This window comes from Papaver somniferum, chromosome 1, assembly GCF_003573695.1.
Source record: "Papaver somniferum cultivar HN1 chromosome 1, ASM357369v1, whole genome shotgun sequence".
Taxonomy (NCBI): Eukaryota; Viridiplantae; Streptophyta; class Magnoliopsida; order Ranunculales; family Papaveraceae; genus Papaver; species Papaver somniferum.
In genome coordinates this window covers 79,071,728-79,085,948 of record NC_039358.1, presented here as the reverse complement: position 1 = coordinate 79,085,948, position 14,221 = coordinate 79,071,728, and the positions used below count along the sequence as shown (strand labels likewise).

Genomic DNA, 14,221 nt, shown 5'->3' with positions numbered 1-14,221 from the left:
AAGATAGTTGAATGACTTTAAAGTGTACATAGGTCAGCGGAAATAAGGAATTTACTTACTCTTCCTATTTCTCTCTCCTACATTCTCCTCTAATTGCTATGGATTGGTCGACCCCTTCTCTCTTAGTGGAGAGGAGTATTTATAGGGTTACAAAGTGGGGTCCACTTCTGAAGGCCGTTATAATCTTATCGTCTTGTGCTTTGTGTCAATATCGCAGATATCTTCGTCTTCTACGATGCCCCCAGCGTTCCATGCTTGATGACGAAGAGTTGTCATCGTGTCTTCCATAGGTTGGTCGACACGTATACAGCTCAGGGCGTTTAATGCGGGTAGTTGGGTCGTCTGTACACGCCAGACAGACGTCCTCTGCTCCTGTCATATCTGTGTCAGTCGGATTAATCCCAACCGCTGATCTTGGATCTTTCTTGAGATGGGATAAAGTAAGTCTTTGGATGTTGATCAGTGCTTTGCAATGGCATTATATTTCGGTACTCCTCGATTCTTCGCCATTGGATCTGTTGGATGAGGGCCTTGCCCTGAGGAGACACGTCTCTTGGCTGTATGTGCGTGGCATCACACCTTGATGCCCCGGATTGTATGTATTCCTCGTGTTTCTCCATAGACACATGGTGGATGATGAAATGTGTACACACAATTTTACCATTTTCTTCTGACTTGGGTGTCAGTTGAAGTTAGAGGGAAAACGTCACATATTCCTCATCTCTCTCCTAATAACTTCCCCTAGATAATATGGCACGTTTCCTACTCCTTGCAATAAGTGCTCCTTGGGTAAAGGAACGGTCATTGTCTTCTTCAAGGCTTATAAGTAGGAAAGAGAATGTGAAAATTTTTAGAAAAAATTTCATTCCCTCCCTGTCAGTCCTTCATTCTTTTTCTTCTAAGGTTTTTGTTCTTCATTCTTGTTCTTTAGTCATTAATTGATACTGCCCTTATATTGAATAGGACCTGCTCTTGATTTTTCTGCGCTCATATGTTGTTGTGGTTCGTTGTCTTCTTGGTTGTGCTCTTGTTCTAAAATCTCTCACATACAGGTAAGAGATTTCTCTTTGATTTTGATCTTGATTACTTTGTTCATCTTCTGCTACTGTAGTCTTTAGCTTTGTGATGAAGAACATATATGCAGAAGTATATATGCTTGCCCCTGTTCTTCATTACAAAGTGCATAAGCCCGATGGCGGCCAAGATGAACCGACGATTTCTCGGTTTTTTGTTTTTGATCTTTAGTTGTTCTTTTGTAACAACTTTTAACTTGTTTTTGTGCTTCTTCGCAGATATGACCGATCGTCAGCGGGTTCCTTATCAGACTCCGCCGGCTCGTCCGCGTAGATCTCCTCCACGCAGAGACCCTGATATATCTCTACCTGGGGGAGGCTCCTCTAGGACTTCACATGCAGATCCTCGTGCTCAAAGGGTCTCATCTTCTTCTGGTCAGAAGGCTTCGTCTACCAAGAAAGGAGATCCACCGAAGGTTCCTCCTGGCTCTAGGTATGCGGTTAGCCTCACCTCTTATCGTTTGCGTGACGATTGTAGGGGTATGCAGGCTCCTCCTCCTCGTAATGAAGCGTTGGATGTTCCGCCTCTTCGTTCTATGGATCCACCTTCAATGCCCCAACAGAAGCCTCTGCCTCCTCCTCCTGCGGTCCCTTCCAAAGGGAAATCCTCCAAGGGTACTGTGTCGAAGGTTGATCCACCCAAGAGTCTTCCTTCCAAAAGGAAGGCTTCAGACTTGAGTCCTCCGAAGAATCCTACGCCAGATCCCGCTAACGAGGAAGACGCTGCCCCAGTAATACGAAGCGTCTCAGTTGGTAAGAAGAAGGTCACATTTAAGCATATTGATCTTGAGCTGTTTAAGGACAAACATGAGCTCCAAGCCTTCGATGTCCGCTTCTACGCTCCCGACGATGATATCACCTATGAACTCATCTCGAATTATCAGTTCGATGAATTTCATCTGCTGACTACAGTAGGAGCCTTCGAGGCGGGTCTTATGTTGCCTCTGTATAAGTCGGGTGACTCTTTTTATTACGACGTGCTGGCTGGTCGTGAAGGTTCTTCTACAAATACCCATAGTCGTTCTGTATCACAGTTGACTGGGAATTATCTTCGTGTGATGAAGGAATGTTATCTTCAGAGTAAGGGAGAAACAATGATGACCTGCTACGTCTCTGATCCCGCTAAGAGAGAGTGGTATACCCCCCAAAATTTCAATAATTCCTTCGGGGATTATATTAACAGCTGGAACCGTAAACCATGGAGTGTTGGTCTTCGTAATATTGCTGCTCCTCGTGGTGAGATTCGTCTTTTAAGTGAGGTGAGCGATGCTAAGCTGAAGTATGTTCCTGGTACGGAGGGGTTTGTTAACAAGAGATTTTTTCCTTCCCGTGAGAGGATCAAGCGTGATCGTGATTATGAGTGGCATGCCACCGTTATTGAGGTTGTTGGCCCTTGGGCTTATGGTTGGATTCCTGGTCCGCATGGATGGCGTCTTACTGCTAATAGCGAACCTCGTGAAACTGCCCTTGCTCGTTATGGGGGTTTCTGTCCTTGGCGTTTGAACTTTGCAGGCATGGATTTTCCTTATGACCTCAACGTTGTTGATGGAGACGTTGTTGTTGGAGACGAGGAGGAGAGTTCCGGTGCTACCCTTTCCTCGAAGAGTACTGCAACTGCCAAGGTATGGCTTCTTCTTATACTTGCCCATTTTTTCCTTATTTCGAAAATTTTAAATTTTTTCAAGTAAAGGAGAAAATAATCTTTTGGTGTAATTCTTTATTGTTTTGTAGGTGACGAAGAAGAAGAAGATTGGTCCTAAGCAATCTTCTACTGTTGTAGCTGATGAGACTGAGGTCCATGAGGAGGTCACCAGCCCCGTGAACGAAGAATTTGCCGAGGATGAAGAAATGTCTGATGGGGAGGAACGCACTGATACTACCGCTGGTGGCACCGGTGATGAAGAACTTTCCCCTGGTGGCGACAACACTGGTGGTCCTCTTCCCGCCGTCTCCCAAGAGTTCTCCTTTGGTAGAATTTATTCCGTGGGGGAAACTTTTGATGTGAATGCTGCCATGGGTCTTGCTTCAGAGTTCTCATGGATTTCCCCAAATGATGATTGAGATGTGCTTGGGAACTCTGGCAAAGGTGATGCCACAGGTCAACCAACCGTAGACACGGATGTTAGTTCTGAGGGTGATGATGCCGAAGCCCATGCAAACGAGGAGGCAGCGGCAAAGGAGAAGTCTGCGGCTGGGATATGAACTGTTGTCGGAGAAGCTTCTACCGAGTCTCCCTTGGAAGATTTCCCACAGTGCCTGATGCTCGAGGGTGACGACGCCATCTTGGCTTGGATTAAGAAAAATAATTTGATGTTCGTCCCCAACCCTGCTCCGGTGCTTCTTGGTGAGAAAAACTCTGATGCATATACTCGTCGGATGATGCAGTTGTCTGCTGAGGATCAGGTCGCGGAGGTGTGGGACAAGAATCTGAAAGTTTCGGAGGATAATCTTGTGGTTGACCCTCCCTCCACTATTGCTGATATGATGGCTATTGCTGACGGGTACCAGTACGGCTTCCCCCAGCAGCAAATGTTAGAGGTAAGCTATCGTGATTTTTTCCTTTTTAGTACTTGCACAACATGATGGTGTAATAATCTTATTCTTCCTCGAAACGCAGATGATGAGGAGTGAACATTGCAACCACACTCTGTATCAATTTTTCAAGGAAAAGTCTTTAAAGTTAGAGGCCAAGCTTCGTCACAGAGAAAAGGAGTTATCTGCGGCGGAGATAGTTATCTCTGCTAGAGATAAGGAGATAAGTGAGCTGAAGAGTCGCCTCAAAGGGAAAGAACAGCTAGGCAACGAAGAGGAGAAGCTTCGTTTAGAGCTCGCTAAGATCCGTAGCGAGTTGGAGCACGCTCGTAAAAATGCTTCATCTTTCACAGGTTCGTATTCTCCCAATTTCTTACCCCTCGTGATTCCCTTCTTGTACTTTAGTGTTCTGTCTGAGTCTCCCCATCCTATCTTCAGTGGGTGGAGTCCCAGAGCTGATATGGCTTCGGAATAAAAGGGAACGAAAGAAATCCCGCATCAAAGAGTTAGTTGAGAAGATAAAGAGCGAGGCTGATAAGTGGAATGCTCGTGCTGATGAGCATAACGCCTTAACAGTTGAATGGCGAGAAAAACGAGTAAAAATGGTTGATATGCAAAATAGTTACAACCATGATCGTCGTTTGTTCAATGGCACGCTGTTGTGGACGCGTGATAATCTGCGGGAAGCCCGAGAGTATGTTTCGTCTTTAGAAGCTAGAATAAATCTTCTGGAGGAAGAATTACGACAGGCTCGTTCCTCTCAGGGCCCCGAAATTAGAGATTATATGCAGCGTCTTTCTAAAGAGAGGGACGATGCCAGGGCTGAGGCCGGTGCCCTTAGCAAGGCCCTAGCTGCGTATCGGGATGATGTAGCCCGCCAGGCTGAGTCTGAGAGAAATATCGAAGTAAATATGTACAGAATTAACAAGGGATTGGAGGAGATAAATAACGAAGTCAATCATCTTCGTCACTTGGATTCAATGAAGCAGGTATAATTAGATGCAAGTCAATTTGCTCTTACCAACCTTCAGGTGGATTATAAGAAAATATCCGATGAGTATGACTTTCTTGATGAGGCTCGAGATGCAGTTGTTAACGAATATGAAGAGGCTTCGGCTAATGTCGAAGGTATAGCCTCGTTTCATCGAGTGTGATCTTGTAATTTCATCGTTCTAACCCCTTGGTGTTTCTAATTTTCAGAGCTCGAGGGACAGCTTCGCTCAGCAAATGACAAACTTGAAAAGGCTCAATCTGCCTTAGTGCAGTAGGAAGGGAAAGCTACCTACTACAAGGGCCTAGATGCGTCTCGTGATGAAGCAGCTAATGTCGCCTCCAAAGAGGTGAGCCGTATATCCTCTCTGTTGTCACAGGTTGAGATGAAGACTACCATCATTGCATATAAGGCTCGTTGTCAGTTGGCCGAGGAGACTAACAAGGTTTTGGACAAGATTGAGCGTGATCTTAAGGCCGAACATGGCCTCGTCAAGAATTATCCTCGTCGTCCTCAGCCCGCGCCTTTGTCTGGTTCCTCGGGGCCTTCTTCAGGTGGGAGTGTACCTTCGTCTCAGAGGAAGAACCCTGCTGGCGGAGCTGAATCGTCCAAGTAGATTTTTCTACTAGTCATAAAAAGTTGATCTTTGTTGATTATATAGCTTCAGATCATTTTTTGATGTATCTCTTGCTCATGTTTATTTTGCTGAACTTGTAATCAACTTTCATGGAATGGATCATCATTTAGGTATACCTGCATTATCAGTTTACTTTTTATTTTAAATATTGCGTTGAGTTAAATTGGAAACAACTTACTGCATTTAAAAAAGATTTGAGTGTTTGAGTACGATGCCGAAGGTATGTACCTTCGTGATCGTCTTGAGACCTGTCACCCCGCTGGCTAATCCTGGGCTAGAGGATTCCCAGACGGTAGGGGTCGGGGCAGCGTTCTAGGGTATGGGATGTTTATTTTAAAATATTTACATACACCCATTCCGTTGACCCGCTGCCTTAAGATTGGTTGGGTATCTCTTGCTGCTAGATGCCTTCCCCATGGTCCTACACTTATAGACACTGACATGGGAGTCCCGAGAGATTGTAGGTAACTACTTTCCCCAATTGTGAAAACTTGTGTGTACAGGCGTGGTGTTCTTGTGATGCGTTATATTTACAAGCGTTCATCTTGCTGACACACTGCCCCTTGTGTTGTACTTGTGTTGTTTTCTTAAATATGAATTCTTGCCAAAAGTTTGTTTGATTGATGAGTTAAGGTCTGGTATTCCTCGTCCATAGATAGAAACATGTCGATCGAATGCGTCGTCTTCTTCTTCTGGTATTCTTCACGCAGATGCAGATCCGCGCTGCTTTCTATGGATGGTATGGCTTGAGATATTTTTTATTCCATGGGTGTCTGAGGACTTCTCCTTTTAGGTTGCGCAGGTAGTAGGATCCATTCCCTGCGATATCGTGTATGACAAAAGGTCCTCCCCATGTTGGTGCTAACTTGCCCCACTTCTTTTCTCGTTGGTATTGGGGTATGGTTCTCAGCAGATACTGTCCTTCTATAAAATTTCTAAGTTTAACCCTCTTATTGTACTCCCTTGCTAGCTTTATTTGATAGTTCTCCATTTTTTGCAGCGCTGCCTCTCTCCTTTCCTCGAGATCATCAAGTCTTTCCAGCATCATATCCGTTGTGATGTTCTTTTCCCATGCTTCGGTATTCGTAGTTGGCATGATGATCTCTGTAGGGATGACAACTTCGGCTCCATAGGTGAGCAAGAATGGGGACTCTCATGTGTCTGATCTTCGGGTTATTCTGTATGCCCACAGAACGTTGTGTAGCTGCTCACACCATCGTCCCTTATGCTTGTCTAGTTGTTTCTTGAGAATAAGAGCAAGGGTCTTGTTTGTGGCTTCTGCCTGGCCGTTGCTTTGAGGGTATATTGTTGTTGACTTGTTCTTTCGAATTTTGAAAGTATCGAAAAGCAAGTCAATGTTTTTACCATGTAGCTGCTTGCCATTGTCGGAGACAATTTTTGTTGGTATGCCAAACCTGCAAATAATGTTTTAAAAGATGAATGTGAAGACATCTGAGTCACGGATCCTTTCCAGAGCCTTAGCTTCTACCCATTTGCTAAAATAGTCCGTGGCCACTATCAAGAATCTTTTTTTCCCTGATCCTTCGATCAGAGGACCCACAATGTCTATGCCCCATTTTGAGAATGGCCAAGGACTATCCACCGAGTTCAGCATCGTTGCGGGTGCGTGGATTCTTTTGGCAAAATGTTGGCATTCTTCGCATCTTCTTGACATTCTTGCAGCGTCTCGTATCATTGTTGGCCAGTAATACCCTTGGGTTTTTTCCTTGTCCGCTAGAGATCTCATTCCAATGTGATTTCCTGCGTCCCCGCGATGTATATCTTTTAGAATCAGGTGGCCTTCGGATCTAGATAAGCACCATAGTAAAGGTCCGAGGAAGGATTTCTTGTATAAGATCCCTTATCTTAAGTCGTACCTTCCTGACTTTGATTGTATTTTCCTAGCCTGTTTTAGGTCCGCTGGTAGTGTTCCTTCTTTGAGAAAAAGGTGGATCTCAGATCTCCAGTCCTCTTCTTTGCTGAAGTCTTCATCTTCGTATGCTCTTGCCATTATATCATCCTCTTGGAAGTCATCGACGATGTATTACCCTGCATCATCGTCTGCAATATCTTCTCCCACGCTGCCCCCTTGGTTTGCAGTGCAAAATTCTCGGGAAGCGACTGAGGGCTCGTAAACCCTAGTTATTTTGATTTCCTTGACATCCTCGTTCTTTAACATCGATGACACATAAGCCAAGGCATCTGCGTGTCTGAGTTCCTTTCTGCCTAGGTTTCAGAACTTAATGTTTGGTATCTGAGATACCAGTGTCTTGACTAAGGACATGTACGCTGACAGGGTTTCGTTATAAACATTGTATTCCATCCTTATTTGTTGGATGACCAGTTGTGAATCACCTGTTAGGCGCACCTCGGTTATCCCCATATCTATTATCAGACGAAGAGCGTGCACTACAGCTTCATATTCAACTATGTTGTTGGTATGCCCCTGGAATTCCAATGTGAAGGCATGTATGATCTTGTCTCCCGTGGGAGTGGTGATCATGATGCCTATACCTGCGCCTTCTCTATTCTTCGACCCATCGACGACGACTTCTCATCGTCTTGGGTTTGCTGGTTCGAGAATGTCGACGGGATCCTTGATACCGCCAATTTCTGGCAACCCTGCTGCCTTGAGTCCATCAATGAAGACCTCTTCGTCATCCTCCAACGATAGATCTGCTAGGAAATCCGCTAAGAGTTGTGACTTTTAGGAATGCTGGAGTTCATGGATGATGTTGAATTGGTCGAGATGTGTGTTCCATTTTGCAATTCTCCCTAGCTTCCCTGCACTTTTGAGGACTGCTTTTAGCGGGGCTTTGCATGGGACGTGGATGTAGTGGGTCAAGAAGTAGGTCCTTAGCTTTAAGGTTGTCCACACTAACGCCAAGATAAGTTGCTCAATCTCCGTGTAATTTCTTTTTGCTGTGTTGAGGGTTTTGCTGACGTAGTAGATGGGTTGTTCTATCTTCGTGTTGGTTTTAACCAGAACTGCGCTGACTGCATCCTCTGTTGCTGCTATGTATAGGGCCAAAACCTCCTCGGGATCAGGTTTTTTCAAGATGGGGATCTCAGCCAGGTAGTCCTTGATTCTTTGAAAAGCTTCCACGCATTCTGCCGTCCATTCGAACTTGCTCCTTTTTTTGAGAATGTTAAAAGAAATTTTTGCACCTGTCTGAAGATCTGGATATGAATCTTCCCAGTGCAGCTAGTGAACCGTTGAGTTTTTGAACCTCTTTTAGGTTCCTTGGGGATGACATTCCCACGATGGATTGAATCTTAGCAGGGTCTACTTCGATGCCCCTCTTTGTCACCAGATATCCGAGGAACTTTCCTGAGGTGACGACGAAAGTACATTTCTCTGGGTTCACTTTCATGTTGTGTTTCATCATTGCTTGGAAGATATTCCTCAGATCTTGGTGGTGATCCTTGCGCAACTTTCTCTTGACGAGCATATCGTCTACATAGACTTCCAAGGTGTTCCTGATCCATGGTTTGAAAATAGCATCCACCATTCTTTGATATGTTGCCCCTGCATTTCGAAGTCCGAAGGGCATTCTTACGTAACAGTAGAGGCCATGCGGGGTATAAAATGTTGTATGTTGTTGATCTTCCTTTGCTAGGAACAGTTGGTTGTACCCAGAGTACCCGTCCATAAATGAAATCTCTTCGTATCCTTCGACTGCTTCGACCAGTTGGTCGATGCTTGGTAGCGGATAACTGTCTTTAGGGCATGCTTTATTGAGGTTGGTGAAATAAATGCATATTCTAACCCCGCCATTATTTTTTGGTACGATTACCATGTTCGAAATCCATGTTGGATATTTGGCTTCTTTGATGAACCCTGCTACTAGTAACTTACGGAGTTCCGCTTCGACTGCTTTGTGGTATTCTGGTGCTACTTTTCGCACCTTCTGCCTGAATGGTGGTGTGACGGGCTTTATACGAAGTTCATGATGGATTAGCTTCGGATCGATTCCTGGCATGTCACCTAGCTTCCATGCGAAGATATCTGCGTATTTCCTGAGTAGTTTGATCAAGGATGCCTCTCTTTCCTTATCCATAAGAGTTCCAATTTTGATCATCCTTGGAGTTTCTTCTGCCCATATGTTGACTTCTTTCACTGCTTCCACGGGTGTAAACATGGGCTTTGGTTCTCCTAGGAGAGGAACATTCTTTAATTGCTATTTGGTAGGCTCTTCGTCTTCTTTTGTGGCAGAGGTACTCGCCTATGCGTTTCCAACCGTATTTTCCTTTGAAAGGCTTCTGCCAGAGATTTCTTCCAGATAGGTGTCGATCGCTTTCTCTTTTGCAACTTCTTTGTTTCGAGATCTTCGGGACTTTCGCTGCTCATCATGTTCGTTATTAAGCTGGTTCTGCAAAGTTTGACATTCTCGCGCAGTGACCTGGTCTCCTTTTATTTCCGTTATCCCTTGGGGAGTTAGAAACCTAAGGTATTGGTGATAGGTAGCCGCCACTCCTTTGAGTTTGTGTACCCACCTTCGGTCAATTATGGCATTATAGGGTGATGGTGCATCCACCACACTGAACCGGGTGTCGAGCTTCATTGGCCCTGCGTCTACTTACAAGACAATGTCTCCTAAAGGCTTCGTGGCTGCTCCGTAGAAACCGTAGATAGTGTAGTACGAAGATAAAAAATGTTCATCGTTGAGTTCCATTCGTTTGAATGTATCATAGAATAAAACATTGACTGAGCTTCCTCCATCGATGAGAACTAGAGGGTCGTTGTGGTCCACCATATCTTCTTCGACGTCGTCCGCGTCGAAAACCATTGGTGCGTCCATCCATTGTTCGTGTTCATCCACTTCTTCCCCGTCGATTTTGTACAACTCACATTAGTCTTCAAACTGCTTTCTCAATCTTTTACCTATCTGGGCAGTTAGGGATGGCCCCGTGGTCTCATAACATGAGATGGTGTTAAGGGTGCGGTTTCCTTCAGGTAGCTGAACCTACTTGCTTCGTTTAGCCTTGTCTTCGGTGCTAGTCCTATGTACGTACTGTTTAAGAACTCCTGCGTCGTTCAACTTTTGAATCATTATCTTGAGATTCTTGCATTTATCTGTTTGGTGAACATTGAAACAGTGATATTCACAGTATTCTCTCGACTTTTTTGATCTTGGGGGCTGCTTTCCCTTGGACCATGGCCAATCGAGGTTTTCCCGACCCTTGATTTCCTTCAGGATGCATGAATAGCTGGTATTTAGCTTCGTGTAGACCTGGTCTTCGAATTTTCGGTCACCCCTTCGTGGATCATCTCTTCGTTCTCTTCTGTCCTTGCCGGGTTGTTCATCTGAGTTGCCTCTTTTGGACCCGCTAGCTTGTTTTACAAAATTCGTGCGTGAGGGACGCTGAGTATGAGCTTTGGGATTCTCTCGTTGGATCTCCTCTAACCTTTCATGTTTTTCTATGATTACTCGAAGATCTCCTTCGGTAGCAGGGATGGTGTCGTGGATCCCGATAAATAGGGGACTCATCCTGTCCATCCCCCATTTGTAGCAGTTGATGCTAACTACTGGATCCACGTTTCCGATGGCTTGAGATATCTTATGCCATCTGTCAGTGTATTCTATGATTGTTTCCTTGTACTTAATTGCCAGCGAGAAGAGCTTATCCATTCCGGTGTTGACGACCTTGTTATACATGTAGGTTGTCAAGAATTTCTCGGTGAGCTGGTCGTAAGAATCGATGAAACTCGGTGGTAAATTGTCAAACCAAGACAACGGTGACCCTTTTAGACTCGAGGGAAAGTATCTGCAAAGTATGGCGTCATCATAATCCCATCGTGCCATCATTCGGTTATAATACAGAAGATGGGTTACGGGATCACTGGATCCATCGTAACACTCGAAGGCCGGAACTGGACACTTCTGTGGAATGAGAGATTTGGCAAAACGTTGTGTCAGCGGGGTAGTGCTTGCTTCCTTCATCACTTGCTCCAATCTTTCGCCTCCTTTCCTAGTTTTCAACTGCTTGATTTCTGTCATCATTTTGGCACGAAGATTCTCCATTGCCCGCTGATGCTCCTCGAGGAAGGGGGATCGTCTTGGCCTCGGGGTGTCACTATCGAAGTAGTCTGAGTTATCCGGATTCTAGTCTGGGTCGGATCTTCGACTTCCTCTCGCATCCCTTCGGTTCAGAGGTTCTGGGTTGGCTGCGTTGGCAACTATCATCCTTCGATCTTGGTTCGGTATTGGTGTCATGGAGTTAGCTTCGTCGTGATGGTTTTCCACCTCTGCACTGTTGGTGATTCTGTCTTTGAGATATTGGTTCTCCTGTGCCAGCAGGGCTACAACATCTGTGTACACCCTTTGATTCTTTCTCAGTTCCTCTAGTTCTGCCATCATCTGAGCAGAGTGATTCGATCCTTGATTCGGCGTTCCCACCTGCATTTGACCTCCGACAGCTACCGTAGGTCTTCGTCGACAATTTGTATAACTGGCTCTGGTGGGTCCATCTGCGGATTTTGAAGTTCCGCTGGTTGCTGCGTAGGCTGAATGGATATTAGGAGGGGTTGATTAGCTTGAAGTGGTAGATTTTGTTCGTTGGTGAGTGGCATCCCGTAAGTAGGTTGTTGTATCACAGACTCTGCCATCCCTTCACGTTGTTCCTGCGGTCGGGTGGCAGTTGTCACTTTTGAGATTCCTACTCTGGATGCTCCGGCTTTAGAGGCTCCGGCTTTGGAAGCAACGGCCTTTAGTGCTTCCGCTGCAATTGTGCTGGCATCTAAAGGCATCGTGCTTTCAGCTCCGCTTTGATTCTTATCCTCTGCTTTAAGCTTTTCTCCCTTTTGTTTACTCCTAGTCATGACTGGGGTAGTCCTTGGCGTGTCTTTTGATGAAGCCTTCGTTTTCCTGCATCTTTATTTTTCTCCATCTCTGTTATCCTCTGCAAAAGGTAGAGGGCATGCAAAGAAAATGGGATCCACGGGGGTTCATTAGCAGAGTTATGGAAGTCAGGCTCCGAGGTTTAGAAAAGATTATCCGGCTATTATTCCCCTTTTCCAGAGGTATCGGATCTCTTGGATACCTCAGTCCTATTTTATAAGTTTAATGACAAGCAACGCAGTTTGAAAGAAGGCGCAGGTTTGATAAGGAAATCGCTGACGAAGATGCACATTGAAAACAATTTGGAAATGATTCCAAAGGCGCAGAACCACTAACAAGTGTGTGGATCTATTCATAGATTTTCATTTTCGAGGATAAAAGCTTGAAAACGATTTTGAAGATGTAGCTCTACTGAGAAAACATGGATATGTCAAATGTTTTGTTTTTCAAAGATAAAAGCTTGAAAACGATTTCAAAGACGTAGGTCTACCAATAAAGGTATGGATCTGTCCATAATTTTTGTTTTTCAAAGATACAAAATTTTAAAATACTTGCAAAGACGTAGATCTACTAAAAAATATATGGATAGATCCACATCGTCTGTTTTTCGAAGGTACAAAACTTGAAAGCACTTGCAAAGACGTATATCTACTAATAAATACATGGGTATGGAAAGGTAATGGATGCTGAAGCTGAAAAACGTTCTAAGCACCGTTATTTTCAGAGAGCGGTGCTCGGAAAAAACAAGGTGCGTATAAATCACAGGGTAAGATAAATCTTTTACCGGGACAAAACTCCATGTTTCTAGCGCCAGATTGTGAACACACCAATCACGAAAAATCCACGTGTTCACAAACAATGTTCGCATACACTCTATATCATAAATTATGCGATGTATGCGTAAGGGGAAGTGATTATATCGATTCATCGACTCAGAACCTTCGGGCTCGTCATTGTCTAGTCGTATATTATCACTTATAATGCTCATATAATAGAGTAAATAGAGATCGAAGTATAAATGTAAAGTGCATGATGTAAAACGCTGAATGTAAAGTGCTGAAATGTAAATAAGACAAAGATTTACGTGGTTCAGCACTAAGGCCTACATCCACGGGGTTGGTGTTTCACTATGTATTGAGTGGTTACAAAGATAGTCGAATGACTTTAAAGTGTACATAGGTCAGCGGAAATAAGGAATTTACTTACTCTTCCTATTCTCTCTCCCACGTTCTCCTCTAATTGTTATGGATTGGTCGACCCCTTCTCTCTTAGTGGAGAGGGGTATTTATAGGGTTACAAAGTGGGGTCCACTTCTGAAGGCCGTTACAATCTTATCGTCTTGTGCTTTGTGTCAATATCGCAGATATCTTCGTCTTCTACGATTCCCCCAGCGTTCCATGCTTGATGACGAAGAGTTGTCATCGTGTCTTCCATAGGTTGGTCGACACGTATACAACTCAGGGCGTTTAATGCGGGTGGTTGGGTCGTCTGTACGCGCCAGACAGACGTCCTCTGCTCCTGTCATATCTGTGTCAGTCGGATTAATCCCAACCGCTGATCTTGGATCTTTCTTGAGATGGGATAAAGTAAGTCTTTGAATGTTGTTCAGTGCTTTGCAATAGCATTATATTTCGGTACTCCTCGATTCTTCGCCATTGGATCTGTTGGATGAGGGCCTTGCCCTGAGGAGACACGTCTCTTGGCTGTATGCGCGTGGCATCACACCTTGATGCCCCGGATTGTATGTCTTCCTCGTGTTTCTCCATAGACACATGGTGGATGATGAAATATGTATACACACATGGGTCTAGGTCGACCGGGCTAAAATGGTTTGATACAACCACCTTTCAATTCAGGATATCAACTGCTGGGGCCAGTACTCCAATAGAGGTGTTGAAGTAGATGAGACGATTGACGATGAAAAGCCGATACTCCAATGGAGGTGTTGAAGTAGATGAGACGATTGATAATGCAAAATCAGCTTATCTAAAACTCTTTTTGGTTGCTTTTTCTAGGCTTCTAGCATCTCTCCTTTTACCGCGTATTAGGTCAAAACAATTGCAAACCAAAGTTCGTTTGGCTCAGTAATTTGGCAAGGCCTATAATTGATCCAACATTCGACTACTGCTAAGAACTTAAAATCTTC

The 14,221-nt window shown here is 44.6% G+C and overlaps 2 protein-coding genes across 2 annotated transcripts; one reads left to right on the top strand and one right to left on the bottom strand.

Moving 5' to 3' along the window:
- The first annotated feature begins 1,294 nt into the window (after positions 1 to 1,294).
- LOC113341042 (wiskott-Aldrich syndrome protein homolog 1-like) lies at positions 1,295 to 3,134 on the top strand. The gene is made up of 3 exons (XM_026586104.1): positions 1,295 to 1,826; positions 2,586 to 2,695; positions 2,805 to 3,134. Exons 1-3 carry the CDS (start codon positions 1,295 to 1,297, stop codon positions 3,132 to 3,134), a joined length of 972 nt encoding a protein of 323 aa, XP_026441889.1.
- A 7,066-nt stretch (positions 3,135 to 10,200) lies between these two features.
- Positions 10,201 to 11,259, bottom strand: LOC113340951. Its single transcript, XM_026586021.1, has 2 exons — positions 10,892 to 11,259; positions 10,201 to 10,804 (listed from the first exon to the last, which is right to left on the bottom strand). The coding sequence occupies exons 1-2, from the start codon at positions 11,257 to 11,259 to the stop codon at positions 10,201 to 10,203; spliced, it is 972 nt and encodes a 323-aa protein (XP_026441806.1).
- Between the last annotated feature and the right edge of the window lie 2,962 nt (positions 11,260 to 14,221).